General features: G+C 38.9%; 1 protein-coding gene and 2 pseudogenes across 2 annotated transcripts; 1 reads left to right on the top strand and 2 right to left on the bottom strand.

Moving 5' to 3' along the window:
• Nucleotides 1–237: 237 nt before the first annotated feature.
• On the bottom strand, nt 238–4,397 carry LOC125198937 (uncharacterized; annotated as a pseudogene).
• A 5,195-nt stretch (nt 4,398–9,592) lies between these two features.
• Nucleotides 9,593–10,475, top strand: LOC148931946 (receptor-like protein 54; annotated as a pseudogene).
• Nucleotides 10,476–13,045: 2,570 nt separating this feature from the next.
• Nucleotides 13,046–17,117, bottom strand: LOC125198933 (uncharacterized). 2 transcript variants are annotated; one of them, XM_048097156.2, is made up of 6 exons: nt 16,446–17,117; nt 15,892–15,963; nt 15,566–15,709; nt 15,346–15,489; nt 15,079–15,219; nt 13,046–14,368 (listed from the first exon to the last, which is right to left on the bottom strand). In XM_048097156.2, the coding sequence occupies exons 1-6, from the start codon at nt 17,074–17,076 to the stop codon at nt 13,158–13,160; spliced, it is 2,343 nt and encodes a 780-aa protein (XP_047953113.1). In that variant the 5' UTR covers nt 17,077–17,117; the 3' UTR covers nt 13,046–13,157. The 2 variants fall into 2 exon arrangements, with proteins under 2 accessions (XP_047953113.1, XP_047953114.1); XM_048097157.2 differs by lacking the exon at nt 15,892–15,963.
• Nucleotides 17,118–17,517: the final 400 nt, after the last annotated feature.

The following is a 17,517-nucleotide window of genomic DNA, read 5'->3' as shown; positions in this document are numbered from 1 at the left end:
ACGACATAGTACCGTAATGCAGTTGATCACAAGTGGTGTTATCGCAGTTGACTATGTTAAGTCAGTGGATAACATAGCGGATCCATTAACAAAAGGTTTAAACCATGATCAAATGCATAAATTGCTAAAAGGAATGAGACTGAAAACCACATCTTAAAAGATGAGTATAGTGGTAACCCAACCATACGATTTGAGATCCCATGGGATTGGTTCAATGGGAAACAAAGCTATACAAATCTAGTTGTAACACTCAGAAGATTTTAATCTTCGCCCATTCTTCAGAAAGCATTGAGTGTTGTAACCTGCACGTGGTAAGAGGTTAAGTCTTTTGACTTTTAATGATTCTTGAAATCTCAGGGAGATGAAGTATGGCAGGATACTCATGAAAGAATCACCTATGTAAGTGAGAAGTGGGGCCGCTTCGTGTGTATGAGTCACTTATGAATTCCAAAGAGGTGTTCCACGGCCGAAACGGACACAAACGTGAGAACTGATGGAGTTGAGACAATATTGTGTTGATGCTATTGACTAGGCATACACCAAGGAGGAATAGTTCAAGGCATCACGGCTCTCAACATATCCTCGAGGGTTTGGATCGTCCTCGCGGATTGCCCATCGGATTGCCCATCGGATTGCGGGTGAAACGCCGTGCTAAAATTCAATCGTGTTCCAAGCTCGCGCTGTAGACTAATCCAAAATTTCGATGTGAACTTCGGGTCACGATCGGACGTAATTGTCACTGGGACTCCGTGCAATCGCACGATCTCCTATATGTAGATCCGAGCCAGCTTGCTCGATCCATGGGTTACCGGAATCAGTATGAAACGCGCACTCTTGGTAAGTCGATCTATAATCACCCAGATTGCGGTGTTCCCATTTAGAGTCTTCGGCAAGGCCGTCACAAAATCCATGGCGATGTGCTCCCATTTCCACTCGGGTATCTCCAATGGTTGTAATTTTCCATGTGGTCGTTGATGTAATGCATTCACCTGTTGGCAAGCAACGTTCCACAAATGCCGCGATATCCCTCTTCATGCCATTCCACCAAAATGACCTTTTCAAGTCTTGGTACATCTTCGTGCTTCCAGGGTGGACAGTGTATGGAGTTTCATGAGCTTCGCTCATGATCTCGTTCTTAAGTTCCTCGTTGTTTGGCACGCACAACCTTCCTTCAAAGGTGAGGGCGTTGTCGGACTCCTCACTAAATTTTCCGAATTCACCGGTTCTCACTTCAATTCGGATTTCTTCTTGTTCCGCATCCATTCGTTGCGCTGCAACGATTCTCGTTTTCAGATCTGGTTTAACCACCAAAGTGGCAATTCGCCCTTCCACTGTTTCGGGTGCTCTTATCACTTCTAATCGCATTTTGCTAAATTCTCGTATCAAGCTCTCCTCTTCCGTTAGAAAAGTAGCTATTTGCGAATGATCTCTACGGCTCAAAGCATCTGCCACCACATTTGCTTTGCCGGGGTGGTAGTTGATGCCACAATCGTAATCCTTCACTAGTTCGAGCCATCTTCGTTGTCGCATATTCAAGTCTCTCTGCTCGAAGAAATACTTTAAGCTCTTGTGGTCCGTAAAGATTTCACATCTAACTCCGTAGAGATGATGCCTCCAAATCTTTAGGGCATGTACCACTGCTGCTAACTCCAAATCGTGTGTTGGGTAGTTCAACTCGTGTGGTCTCAATTGTCGTGACGCGTAGGCGATCACTTTGTTATTTTGCATCAACACGCATCCTAGTCCAACCTTCGAAGCATCGGTGTAGGCTACGTAGTTCGCTCCAGACTCGGGCACAGCTAACACTGGCGCGGTTGTCAACTTCTCCTTCAAGAGTTGAAAACTCATTTCACACTCCGGAGTCCAATTCACTTTGACTCCTTTCTTGAGTTGTTAGGTCATTGGTCTCGCTATCTTAGAGAATCCTTCTATGAATCTCGGTAGTATCCTGCCAATCCTAGGAAACTCCGAATTTCGTTTGGTGTTGAAGGCGACTTCCATCGTTGTACCGCCTCAACCTTGGCGGGGTCCACTCGGATTCCTTTTGCCGACACAATGTGTCCTAGAAAATTCACTTCCTTCAGCCAGAATTCACACTTGCTGAATTTGGCGTACAACTTCTCGGTCCTCAACGTCTCTAACGTGATTCGTAGGTGCTCCTCATGCTCCTTCTCGTTCTTTGAGTAGACTAGTACGTCATCTATAAAGACTAAAATGAATTTATCCAAGTACGGATGGAATATTCGATTCATCAAGTCCATGAACACCGCTGGTGCATTCGTCAATCCAAACGGCATCACAACGAACTCGTAGTGGCCATATCTTGTGCGAAACGCAGTCTTGGGTATATCCTCCCTTCGAACTCTTAGCTGATGATATCCGGACCTCAAGTCCATCTTTGAAAACACGCCTGCTCCTCGAAGTTGATCGAACAAGTCATCTATCCTTGGCAGTGGATACTTGTTCTTTAGGGTCAATTTGTTCAATTCCCTATAGTCGATGCACATTCTCATCGACCCGTCCTTCTTCTTCACGAAAAGTACTAGTGCGCCCCACGGCGAGACGCTAGGCCTAATGAAACCTAGGTCCATGAGTTCCTGGAGTTGTATCTTTAATTCTTCCAACTCTTTTGGCGCCATTCGATATGGTGCCTTTGATACGGGTGCGGCTCCCGGTTCAAGGTCAATCGTGAACTCCAATTGTCGATCTGGCGGTGGTCCAGGTAACACTTCTGGAAAAACGTCTGGGAATTCTTTCACGACAGCAACATCTTCCATCTTCTTCTCGTCCTCCTCCTCTCCATGGAGGTAGACCAGATAGGCAGTTCGCCCTTTTTTCATCATTGCGGTCGCCTGAAGCGCGGATATGATGGCGGTTCGCCGATTCATCTAGATTCCGTGGTATATGGTGGATTCGCTTCCCGGGGCTTGTAGAGATATCTGCCTCTCCTTACAACGAATCGTCGCAAAGTTCGTTGTCAGCCAGTCCATTCCCAAGATAATATCGATATCCTCCATTTTTATGACTTGCAAGTCGTGAGCAACTATCTTAAATTCTCCCATAACAATTTCTACGTTCAAGCACGTTCTAGATATTTCTATCATTCCTCCTACTGATGAGGACACCATCATCCTACGTTCAGATTCGCTAGTAGGCAAACTCAAAGTGTACACACATAGCTCAGATATAAACGAGTGCGATGCACCTGTGTCAAACAACACAACAACGGGGGTATCGAGAATTTCGCCCATACCTGTCAAATTTCCTTTCCCACGATCCTCTTGCTCTTTCTTTGGCTTCTTTTGTTCCAGCGCGAACGCTCTAGCTTGGGGAGGAAGTCTGGGGCGGTGAGGTTGTTGTTGCCGCGACGATGGGTCGCGATTCCCTCCCGATTCATTCGGCGGTGCCCTCGCTTGTTGACGGGATCCCTGATCGTTCTGTCTCAATTCTGATCTTTCCTTGTTATTTGGACACTCCCTAGAGAAGTGACCGTTTCCTCCACAAGTATAGCACTTGATCACATTCTGGTACCGACATTCTCCGAAATGGTACTTAGAGCACACATTGCACTGCGGTGCCCTAGGTCGGTAGTCTCCTCTTTGGCTAGACGTATGCTGTCCTCCTCCGTGCTGGGATCGATGCTGACTCGACTGGTGCCGTTTTCCATCGTGTGAAGTTCTAGGCTCATCCCACTTCCGTTTCTCTCTGGAGTAGTGCGGTGGGGGCAAAGACGAGGTAGTGTTCTCCTTAGCTCTCTCCTTAGGCATTGCTGCCTCAATATCTAGCGCAAGTGCTAAAGCTTCGGCGTAGGGGAGTCTCCCTCGGCTGGCCAATGACATTCTTATCTCGGGTTTCAGTCCCTCACGGAACTTGTCGGATAGCTTCTCATCGGTGTCGACTTGATCGGGGGCATACCGGGTCATGCTGTTGAGCGCTCGATCGTACTCAGTCACCGTCATGCGTCCTTGAGTCAGATTGTGAAACTCAGATGCCTTTGCTTTCCGATAGCTCTTCGGCACATACTTGTTGTATATTTCCGTTTTGAAACCTTCCCACGTCATCGCCTCTACTTGGTTTCATGGCATAGTCTTCGTTCTAGTATCCCACCAAAAGTCGGCTGCCTCAGTCAGTTGATGGGTCACACAACTCATGCGTTCTCTATTGTTGCATCTCAAAATCGCGAAGATGTGCTCTATTTCCCGGATCCAAGATTCAGCCTTGGCCGGTTCTCCCAATCCATCAAACACAGGCGGATTTTGCTCCAAAAATAGCTTCACGATTTCTCGATCGACCGGAGGCGGCGGAGGCGGAGGAGGTGGAGGATACGGGATGGGTTGTGACACGCTGTCCTCTTCCTCCGGTTGAGGAGTTTGTTCTCGGTGGCGTCTTGGCGGCATTCTGATTTATCAACACACAAAATATTCCCATGATTCTAACAATAGTCACGTGGTATAGTTGAATAACAAGGTTCATGGGTCAATTGTTTTAGAGTATATGGCCAAGCACAAGATATCAAAAGTTCGTCACGTAGACGGATTGCAAAGAGTAGTGTCAATCAACATTGTTACCAACAATCGGTTGCATCAAGGTTATCAAAAGATCAATGTTCCATATCATCAAGGCAATTGCACTTAAGAAGCAGTCGTACAATTTAAGTGGCGAGTACAGGTCGCCATAAGGTATTCAAAATGGTGGTGCGATAAGAGGCATGATGTGATGGCGTGATAACATAGTGATAGATAATTTGCACCATGTACGAAAGACAATCTATTGCATCAAAATAATGTCTCCCCATGGCATATTAATCAAAAACGTTGCCTCATAGAGGTCTTAGTATCAAATGCAGAAAAATAAATGAGTAGCAAATAATAATGATAATGGGTAGAAAATCAAGAAAATCAATCCAAAAACATGGGGGAAGCAAAGCAAATATTCCGCGACTATCACTCCTAGTCGATATCATTCATATCCTCCTCGGGGTCCTCGTCCTCATCCATTTCCAAAGCAGGTCCTTCCTCGTCCGGTCCCTCATTCTCGCCATATTCACCAACATCCGGGGGCGGCGGAGTTATCGCACGCATGTACTCCACATTCCTATGGATGATCAAAGGATTAGCTGCATTAGCCTTAAGTCTCGGCCTAGTAGGAACACGATCAACATGCGGCTCCTTATCGCGACGATACCTCCATCGGCGGGCCTGTCCTGGCGGATACTTGTGCGCTGGGGGACTAAGCGGCGGTCCATCCCTTGCCGCTGCCATGGCTGGGAGTAGCACTCCTATCAAGCCGATTATATTGCCTCGAGGCTTGTACTCTGGCGGACTGAACCACTATATGGCAATGCAGCTTGGGCAGTCCATTCGCTCCAAGGACTCGGCAGACTGTGGATCAATCTCGAGATCCCCGCATGATGGGTAACTCCTCCATACGCGTATGCATCCATCCAGCGATCGTAGAATTCAGTGACGTAGGTTAGGAGAAAGGACTTTCCATCCCACTCAAACTCTTGGTAGGTTTCGACAGGGAAAACCTTGTTCTTCGCATAACGGTCGCGCATCGGTGCATAATACTGATTAGGCATCTACAAAAGAAATCTCAGCATCAGCACAAGGATCGAAGAAAATATCAATAGTGTATAAGGTTTCAACTGATGCTGAGAGTACGATGGATATATATATATATATATATATATATATGTGTGTGTGTGTGTGTGTGTGTGTGTGTGTGTATGCGTCGAACGACGGAGGTGTGAAGATAATATTATATCAAGAAATAACGGAATTTTCCTTTCCGTGACCAAAGGTTTGTATATATATATATATATATATATATATATATATTTTCGCGTTTCGATGATTCGCAATTCGTTCTCATAAGTCGCTCGCCTCGTATTCGGCGTCTGTTGCCTCCAAGTTCGATATTATCACAAAATTTTCATTCACGACACGACTTACAACTATGTATAGCAGCATGCCCAAGCTCGTTCTCATAGATGTCGTTAATCACATATCACGCAAATCACAAATCATATAGAATTTTCATAGAGTTTTATTCATTCAACTCATAACGGTCTTAACATATAATCACTTGCATAACAACATTTATCATTTGTTGTGCACACAATTTGCAATTTCGCATGCATGCAAAATCATCATTTTATACTCCATCACAAATTTCCAAATATCGCAACAACTCCCAATCGCTTCAACTTCTAATATTTCATAATTCAAATCAATATTCAAGAGATACTTTTACCTCATTCATCGTGGTTGAGCGGAGACGAGTTGCGGTGTTGAGCCTTCGACGATTATCAATTAGTCAATTTACACAAATTTCAGATTTTTAATTCAACAAGACTCTTGGGTCCAGAGCGGAAAGAACTGAGGCTCTGATACCAACTGTAACGACCCGCCATTCTAGGGTACAATAATAATGGCGATCGCTATCTAGGAAGACTTAAATGCAACAAAGTTCATAGGCTAGGGCTTCACTTAAAGGAAATTCACCAAAGCATTTAATGAACAATTAAATAGGAAAAGAATAATGCCTTAGCAAAGGATTCCAACCAAAAAGGCTATCGCAATAAATGCTTATCAAAGTTTCCAAAATAATTCCAACTGTTCCATATCCAAAATATTTCCACGAAATAAAAGAATTTAACCCAACCAATAGATCACAAGTTTTCATAATATAGCGGAAGCGACCAAGAGAGAAGTGAAGCTATGTATGGAGACACAACGACACTTAAAGTTTCAACAGATCATGTTATTATTTCCTACTCAACACCGCCGCCCGCTCGTCATCGCTCAACCTGCACATAGGGAAAACACATGCAGGGCTGAGTACTATAATCATACTCAATGGACTCATTGCCGAAAACAGTTTTATCACAAAAAAATAATAGTTATCATGCCATTTTCAAGTGTCCATCGGGGTTTTATCTTTAGAAAGGCCCGTGGCACCACAATATATAATCTTTATCAAATATCACGGTCGCGCAACCATTTTTCACATCGACGTTTACCATATCCTCATTCTACATGACAAGGAATGCGGCCGCAATCCAGGTTACTAGACCGGCCAACCCGTACGCTGACACTCGGTCTAACATTGGTGTACACTAACCCAAGTAGAGTTTGCGGCTCTACGAGGATCCGAATTCGATTAAATCAATAGTAGAATAGCCACGAGGGATAGGCACGACAAAACAAATCAAGGCATGATAACACATATCTCATTCTCATCAATATCAGTTTAGGACAATGTCCTTATTTTAAAAGAAAGCCCACCTCGTCGGCTTAGCTCGAAAGTATTCTCTTCTCCTCGTTTATCACGCTGAGAGCGCGAAGTATCACCTTTAAATTAGGCGTATCACAAATCAGTTTCAATCATTGATTTCAAATCATGCATGTTCCCATGTTTCCCTTTTTCCCATCGATAAATCTTTAATATCATCATCCAAAATCGAAGTACGATTAGCATATCATTTTTATTCGAATAACAACTCCAAATTCACCATTAAATCGTGTCACGCATGAGTGTTCTACACACACAACACACGCACACGAACACCACACATGTGCACGCCTCGGTCGGCGTGCATACACACACACACACGGTCATGCACACACACACTCACACATGTATCCCAAAATCATCAATTTAACTCCCCTTCACTCACTCTAAATGCATGTGGACTCAAGAACACCGATTAATCGGTAGAAGAAGAGGAGATCAAAATTAAAGTACCTTTTCCAAAAGAACGAACGGTAGAAACAAGTTATAGCCTTGATTCTTCAATAAACTCTTGAATTTCAACTTGGATTCTTCTCAATTGATGAAGAAATCTTGAAGAAAGTAGAAGAAAATTTTGTAGAGAGTGGGGAGAAATTTTCGAAAATAAGATGGAGTGGGGCGGCGGTTTTCTGATGATTTAGGTTTAGGATTTCTCTCCTATTTATAGAGGTTAAGATATACTCCAACAATTAAATAATAAAAGATTGGGAGGAGATTTTTTTGTTGAAGTTGGCGTGAAGTAGGGGAGAAATAAGGGGAATTCGAAATTCTAGGCTATTTAATTAGCCTATGATTTAATTCAAATATTTCACGGAGTAGAATAATATATCACGGAGCAAAATAAAAATAATACTCCCCAATAAAATATAAAAGTGGCGTGAATTTCACTTCTCTCCACACATAATTAATTAGAATCCTAATTTAAATAGGATATGGCAAGATCTTCTTAGATTTGGCAAGATATGCTAGGATATTCTAGCATATTTATATTTATTCATGGAAGAGAATAAATAAGGGATCAAATAATAAAATAATCCCTTCTCCCATAATATGTGAGATTTTCGAAAATCTCATGGAAAATCAAAGGATGGAGTTTCGAAAATTCCAAGATGGAATTAAAGTATAATCGGACTTTGGATTTAATTTGGATAATTATCCCAAACAAATAATTAAATCCAAGAAAAATAGGATTTACTCTCCAAATAATAATAGGAGGGATCGAATAATTCCACGTGATTAAATAATTCTCCTATTTAATTCTCACTCATCCCTTAGGAAAATAATTCCCCATAATTATATTACTCCGCATCAAATATTCACACCAAATCAATCATCTCTTTATTTTCTCTTCATTTACTCAACGCATTGACCTTTCAACAGTCACGTCATATTTTCCACATCTTTGACTATTCAATAGCCACGTCATATTTTTAACAAGCTGACTATTCAACTCAATCTCAACTCCCATACGCAATTAGGTCACAAAGACATCATGTAATTAATCACTCATCAATTAATCCACATATCATAGCATTTAAAGCATTTAATGCAAAAAATTTTATAACTCAAAAATTAGGGTTTGAAAAAGTGGGGCGTTACAGGTACAGTGGTCCTTTCATACTCCATCTCTCTGCCATTAAAAGACATGTTTTGACTCTAGCAAGCATTTTAAAAACTTATCTAATTTTATAAAGAAAATTAGTGTAAAAATTAGTAGAATGTGAGTGCCATTTTTTATATATTAATTTTATAGTAAAATATGAGCGTAACAAATTAGAGGAGTATATGTTCCACTTACTAAAAATAGAAAAAGGTAAATATGTCTTTAAATGGCGAACAAATCGATATAGTTAAATGTGTCAAGTTTTGGCGGACCGATGAAGTGGCTCGGTATTGAAACCTCATACGTGCAAAATTTATGTTTCAGGTCCAATACCAACCTTATCTACTTTGCTTTTTCTATCTCTACGTTCCAACAACTTAAGTGGAAAGATTTCACCATTCATTTGCAACTTCAGATCCCTCAAAATTCTCAATTTATCAGAGAATAATTTGGAAGGAGAACTTCCAAATTGTATGGGAAACTTGAGAAAATCTCTGAAAATCCTCCATTTGAATGCAAATAAACTTAGTTGCGTCATCCCATCAACATTCACAAAGGGTTGCAGTCTTCAGTCAATCAATCTGAACGGAAACAAATTGGAAGGAACACTACCCGAAAACCCTAGCCAACTGCCATAATCTACTTGTCATCAACATTGGTAACAATGAAATACGAGGTGCATTTCCCTTCTGGATGGAAACACTACCCAAACTTTGCATCTTTATCCTGAGATCGAATAAGTTCAATGGTACAATCTCGGTGGATTCAAACTCAAACACAATGAGGCCATTTCCAATGTTGCAAGTATTGGATGGTGTCGCAGAATGCATTTGTTGGCACTCTACCTGTTGAACATATAAACAATTTTCGAGCTATGAAAGATGCAATAGAAAACCATACTGATGATAGATCACAATTCTCTACAACTTACATAGAGTTGAACCTCACATTGAAAGGATTGGATCAGCTATTACAGCGACTGCTGACAACCTTTACAATTATAGACTTATCCTCCAACAGATTTTCTGGGAGCATTCCACCTTCCCTAGGAAATTTTAACTCTCTTATATTCTTAAATTTGTCTACCGTCATCTCTTAGAGGTATGAGTTCGCTCGAGTCATTGGACTTGTCTTCTAACAAATTGGATGGGGAAATTCCAAGTGCCTTGGCAAGGTTGACATGTCTTGCGAAGTTAAACCTTTCAATGAATAATCTTTAAGGACGAATACCACGGTCTACTCAACTTTCCACGCTTGGGAATGAATCATATGTTGGAAAAGCAGGATTGTGTGGATTTCCATTGACGAAAGAATGTGAGAGGGGCGATGGAAAAGCATCACCACCGTATGTGGAAGTGGAATCGGATAGGGAGATTAAGTGGGATTTTGTGTTCGCTGCTGCTGAATATGTTGTGAGCTTAGGAATCTTTTCCTGGCTGATTCTGTTTAGCCCAAGTTTCAGTTATAAATACTTCGAGAAAGTTGATGATGTTTTCGAGAAGATCTTAGAGTGTTGTCAGCGCCGTAAGAAAAGAAGAGACTAAGAAAAGCTTTGAGGAATCAGGCTAGACGATAGTTGTAACATCCCGGATTTTAGAACCCTAATTTTTTAGCCCTAGAATTAATTGTTGATGACGTGGCATCGAGAATGCTTTTATTTCATGAGTTGATATGGTCAAGTTGAGTTAGGGTTTGTGCTGAAAGTTTGAAAAGTCAAACCTATTTAATTTAATGATGTGGCATGTGATATATTAAGTTATGAGACTATGTGGCAATTTAATTGTTCATGGGTGAGTGAGAATATTAGAGAAATTTTCCATAAATACTTGTCACCCTAATTCTTATAATTTTCGAACCCTAGACCCCTTGGAGAAAGAATTTCTATTTTTTTTTCCGGAATTTATTTAATCCTTGGGATATTTATCCAATTAAATTCGAAGAGCCAATTATTTCCTTGTTTAGAGATGGAAAAAAATCGAGCCTCCTTATTCTTCTAGTGATTTTCGAAAATCACTATAATTGGGAAGGAAGGAATTGTTTTATTTTATTTGATTCCTTACTTGATTTCCTTCCATTCCTAGAATTTAATTATTCTACCAAATCTTTCCATACTTCAAGAGATCTTGCCTTACTTTATTTTAGTCAATATTCAAAAATCCATGCCTTATTTAAAAGGCTAGAAATCGCCCCTTATCTTGTTTCATGGAGGATTTTCCTTATTTTTATTTTGCTCCATGATATTTTATTCTACTTGGAAAATATACCAAAAACAAAACCATGGCTAATTACCTAGCCTAATTTTCGAAAATTAGGAGATATTGCCATCTTCTATTTTTGTTAATTCTTCTTCCCTACTTCACAATATTATTTTATTTATTTATTTAATTGGGAGAATGAGATCTTACCAAATATTCTATTCTTATTACCTAAAGATCTCATTGGACTCTATAAATAAGAACCAAAACCCCAACCCTAGACCCCATATTTTCGGCTCCCTCACCCCCATACACTCTCTCAATATTTCTTCTACATTACTCCATTAATCCTTCATCCTTTGAGAAGAAATTGAAGTATAATCCAAGAACTTTGAAGAATCAAGGCTAATACTTGTTTTCTACCGATTGTTTTTCGTTAAAGAGGTATTTTTGTTTAAGAGTTATGTTTGTTCTTCTTCTACCTCTTCTTTTCTTCTTCCAACCGATTAATCGGTCTTCTTGAACTCTCATGCATCTTAGTAGAGTGAAAGAGGGATAAAAAGGGATGTGGGAACATGTGTATGTGTGTGTGCCGAGTGTGTGTGTGGCGTGTGTGTGTGTGTACCGTGTGTATGTGTGTGTTGTTGTGTGGTGTAGTGTGTGTTTGATAGTTAAATAATATGGTGTGATAAACATGATCTTGATTAATTAGTAATGATAAGATAAATCGTTGGGAAGAGGGAAAAGTAATGAGACATGCATGAGTAAGAGTAGTATTGAACCTAATTTGTGATATGTGCCTATGTGATTAAAAGGTGAAACTTTGGTTGCGAAGCCGGATAACGGAAAAGCGAAACTACTTGAAAACTAAGCAATCGAGGTGGGCTTTACTCTAAAAACTCTCTTTTATTTTATCTAAATGTTGTTGGGAGATATAAGGGTGGTTTAACTGTTATGCCATACCTATGTTTGTTTTAATGTGATATCTGATCTGCTTATACGAATTCGGGTCTGAGTATGGGCCGCAAGCCCTACCAGGCTGTGTACACATTGGGATCGGGAGCCGTCCTTGCTAGTCGGCCGGTCTCGTGGGCGAAAAGTGTGGCCACACTTTCGTCGCACCATGGAATGATTGTTAATTGATGAGAAAATGGGAGGTTATTTTGACTGGCCAGTCTATGAAAATATATTTTGTGATACTCGTGAAAATTCTTTTATAACTGCTTAAAACTCGAGTTCACTTGGTAAGGGTGGCATAACTTATAAAATGTTTTGGCAACAAGCTCACTGAGTATTTCAAAATACTCAGCCCTACATGTGTTTTCCTTATGTGCAGGTTGAATGACGACGAGTGGTGGCGGGTGTTGAGCAGATTAATGAATTTAAAAGGATATGTTGAACTTCAAGCGTAGTTGTGTCTTCATACATAGCTATATCTCTTGGTCGTTTTCCGCTGAATTTTTTATACACTTTAGAACTTCTCTTTTTGGAATATTTGCATCTTACTTTAGGTTGTGGCCTTAGTCTTTTCTTGTGATTTCGTCTGGGATAATGAGCCGTGCTCACTAGATATTTTGATCGCCATTTATGATATCTTTCTTCCTTTAATCTTCTAAGTTAAGTTGTTGCATTCAATACTCTGATATCTCTTTCAATTCTCTTGGTCAATACTCTTTAAATGAAACCCTAGCCTATGTTTAATTCTTTGGAGTCGATTTTGGATAGCAGCCGCCACATTTATTGTACCCTAGGAGGGCAGACTGTTACAATAGTAGTGAGGATGATAAGGCTATTTAGCTTGTTAGCAGACAAAAATAAAGAAGAATGTGCTACTAATAGTTTTATTATTAATTATTGTAAGGTTAGCCTGTATTAATGCTATTATTCTGCAATTTAAGCATAATAATAGCATTATTATTGTTAGTACTATTATTTGAAATTACAATCACTATTATCGTATATCTCATGCAAAACTAATTATGAAAATATAGCAGTACTAAACACATACAATTGCACAAACAAAACTATCATATGCAAGAAAATGTACACACATCTAAAGCACTTCACTCACAACCAAAAGTAAATTTCACTAACCATCTTGGCCTTTCATAGTGAATAATTCCACAGCCCATAAAAATTCCAATTATGAACCCACATCCATACCCCAACACTACTGGTTGCCACCCAAATCCATTCACAAAACCAGACTCATCATCATCTTCTTGCGGCAACGATGGTTTTTCATCGCTCCTCTCACATTTTCTCGTCAACGGAAACCCACACAATCCTGCATTTCCCACATATGATTCGTTTCCAAATGTGGAAAGTTGATTAGATTGTGGTATTTGTCCCTCGAGATTATTCATCGAAAGGTTTAACTTCGCAAGAAATGTCAACCTTGCCAATGCACCAGGAATTTCTCCATCAAGTTTGTTTGAAGATAAGTCCAACGACTCGAGCAAACTCATACCTCCAAGAGATGGTTGTATACGTCCTGTCAAGGTATTGTGAGACAAATTCAAGTATCTGAGAGATTTAAGATTCCCTACGGAAGGTGGAATGCTCCCAGAGAACCTATTGGAGGATAAGTCGATAATTGTAAATGTTGTTAGCAGTCGCTCCAGTAACTGATCCAATCCTTTCAACGTGAGAATCAACGATATGGATTCAACAAACAAATTTTCTTCATCATCGGTATAGATTTCCTTTGCATCTATCATACCACGAAAGTTCTTGAAATATCTATCAGGTAGAGATCCAACAAACGTGTTCTCTGATACATCCAAGACTTGCAACTTTGGAAACGGATTCTCAGTGTTTGAAGCCGACAACATCTCACCGTCGAATTTGTTTAACCTCAAGATGAGGATGCGAAGTAGAGGGAGCGTTTCCATCCAAAAGGGAAACACATCATGTATTTCATTATCACCAATGTTGATGGCCTGAAGATCCTGGCAATTGACTAGGGTTTGAGGTAGTGTTCCTTCCAATTTGTTTCCATCCAGATTGATTGATTGAAGACTGCAATACTTTGTGAATGTTGATGGTATGAGGCCACTGAGTTTATTTTCATTCAAATGGAGGATTACTAGAGATGTGCTCAAGTTTCCCATACAATCTGGAATTGATCCTTCCAAATGATTGTCTGATAAATAAAGTACTTGAAGGGATCTCAAGTTGCAAATGGATGGTGGAATCTCTCCACTTAAGTTGTTGGAACCTAGTGCAAAATCAACCAACCCTGATAGATTCCCAAAGGTCGATGGTATAGGACCTGAAAGTTAATATTGATTGTGTCAAGTTCAAATTCATTCAAACAATGGATGATATATCGTTGTCATAAAATCATGCATACAGTACTCCCTCCTTCCCAACGAAAATGACCCTTTCATTGAAGGATCGGGATTTTATATCATGCATACAATGGGAATAAAGTAGAGACAGTTGTGTTTCAATTTTTAGAAATAGGTCATCTTCGTTGCAACTGACCAAAATGGGAAAAAAATCGTCTTTACTAGGAAAGAGGAAGTAATATTGAAAAAATCTAAAACACCCATTTCATCATAATAATGTATTATTGTAAAATAAAAGAGGTAGCACTATATAGTTTAGCCAATGACATAAAGTAATAGGAAATTGCAGTAGTGGATCCTTCATATAAATTTGGAGGAGGTAGATCAGTAATTCATGTGATATTGTTTTTTATATCTTAGCATTGTATGTAACACAGTTATACAATTTTTATGCAAGGGTATAGTAATCCAAAATGACTACTATTTCTACATTTTTATCAACATGGTTAAAACTTTTATTTATTTTGCTATATAGAAAGGGCTAGGATGATCCTCTATATAAAATGTATTATAATGAAAGATGCATAAATCAACATGAGTTATAAATAAACTTCATATTTCGCCCGCCCCATTTTATTTCGACTATATTTCTTATGTTAATGCAAGAGCAAAATGAGATAGAAAATCATACCACTTAAACTGTTGTACTCGAGCGATATCTCTTGAATGGTAGTGTTACCAATTTCTCTCGGTATTGATCCACCAAGTAAGTTCATATCAATGTTCAATTGCAGTAAATTATTGAGAAGAAATATTTCTTTCGGAATATCACCTGTTAGATCATTAATTATCCAGACATATATTTTGTTATTGATCAAGTAATTACTATAGCATCTATTAAGTACAAAAAACAGATAATATTCACAAGTACCCTATTTCTAAGATAATAAGATCTTACCACTTAACATGTTGTAACTAAGATCCAACAATTGAAGCATTGTCAAGTTCCCGATTTCTCTTGGCACGTAGCCACTAAAGTTGTTCGAACTTCCGTCCAAAGTTTGTAAATTAGTTAGAGCACTGATCTCTTTTGGAATATTGCCTGTGAGTAAATTGCATCGAATCAATCAAGCCAAACCAAAATGTACGAAATGTAAGAACATGAGATAAGATCTTACCACTTAACATGTTCGTACTAAGGTACAACAATTGAAGCATTGTCAAGTTCCCAATTTCTCTTGGAATGTGGCCACTAAAGTCATTGGAACTCATACCTAAAGCTTGTAAATTAGTAAGAGCACCGATCTCTTTTGGAATATTGCCTGCGTTAAAATTGCATCGAATCAATCAAGGCAAGAAAAAATGTAGGGAATGTAAGAGCATGAAATAAGATCAACAATTGAAGCATTGCCAAGTTTCCAATTTCTTTTGGCAGGTTGCCACTTAAGTTGTTCACACTCAAGTCCAAAGATTGTAATTTAGTGAGAGCACCATAATATCTTACCATTTATCTTGTTGTAAGTAAAGTCCAACTGTTGAAGCATTACCAAGTTTCCAATTTCTCTTGGAATATTACCTGTGGGTAAATTGCATGTGAGTCTTGTACTTATTTTTTATCCAATTCAAATAGAGTTACTCCCTCGGCAACGTGTCCTATTTTGATTCGGGTGTTATAAAAATGTAGAAGATGTATATGTAAAAAGTTAGTAAAATGTGAATATTACCATTATATATGGACTATTAATATTTTTATAATAACTTTGAGTGAGTTAGAAAATGTGATATTCGCTTAATAAGTATATGAAAAAGTAAATGGGTCATGTTATAATGTACTAACAGAAATAGAAAAATGAGATACTATATATTATCTGACTGTGGGAGTACTATTGAATTTATTATGACTAATTAATAATGTGGTCGTTATTTTTTAGAAAAGGATAAGAGTAAAATATCCATATTTAAAGAATAAAAAATAAAAAAATAAATATATTATGGCCTTATAATGATCATTTGTACACCAATCAAAGCCAAAAGAGTAGGAGATAATTAAGATCTTACCACTTAAATTGTTGGCACCCAAGTGTAATTGTTGAAGCAATGTCAAGTTTCCAATTTGTGTTGGCATGTGTCCACTGAAACTGTTGTTGTACAAAGAAAGATACTCAAGCTTTGAACACCACCCCAAACTCGATGGTATTTCCCCATACAACTCATTGTAAGAAACACGAAGTCTCTTAAGCCTATGGAGATTATGTTTGCATATATCAACCGGTAGACTACTAGACAAACTATTATTCCTCAAATCCAAAACTTCTAAAGTTGACATGTTGAAAATAGATGAGGGAATAGGACCATGAAAGGAGTTCTCGCTCACATCTAAAGAAACGAGAAAAGAAAGATTTCCGATTTCTGGAGGAATGGTTCCGACGAGACCCATGGAAGATATATTCAACTGAGTCACCCTCTTATAGCGAGAATCACAAGTAACTCCGATCCAACTACAAACACTGCTTTCACTACTCCAATTTTTGGTCAATATATTATGGGGATCTAAAGATATTCGAGATTTGAAGACAATAAGAGAAGAACGATCAGTATTGATATCTAAGTTGGCTGAGCTATAATTAATCAGCCATTGAAGAAGTAAGAGAGATGTTATAAGATGGTAGAGATGGGAAGATCTATCCATTAGACCTAATTTTAGAAGGTCTAATGTGTTGTAGTAGACAAGATGTGAACTACCACCACTCTATATAAATGCTGAATACATAGTTTTTGAATTTCTTTACCAACTAATTAATGAGGATAGAGAAAAAGTCAGAGTCCATCAAAAAAATCTTATAATGCCATAAACAAAATTGTGTTTTAAAATTCTCCATAGTGCTTACTTTTGAAACAAGATTATGATTGTTTACCTGCATAGATAGGTCCAGAATTTAATGGTGAAAACTGCATTAATTTCTATAGCACAAAGTAGGTGTCGGATATTGTGGATATTGTGGAAATTGTGTGTAGAGAAAATTAGAGGGCCATGTCTTACAAGTGGGGCAAGGCTGAAGGCTCAATAATGTCTGTTTTTTAAATACACGAAGACTTGGTCTTTTCTTAATTAATTTTATTTAATGATAAA

Source organism: Salvia hispanica, chromosome 2, assembly GCF_029641045.1.
Source record: "Salvia hispanica isolate PSC_SH4W2 chromosome 2, Shi_PSC_v1, whole genome shotgun sequence".
Lineage (NCBI taxonomy): Eukaryota > Viridiplantae > Streptophyta > Magnoliopsida > Lamiales > Lamiaceae > Salvia > Salvia hispanica.
Note: the sequence above shows the minus strand (reverse complement) of the source record. Positions and strands in the feature narration are given on the sequence as shown.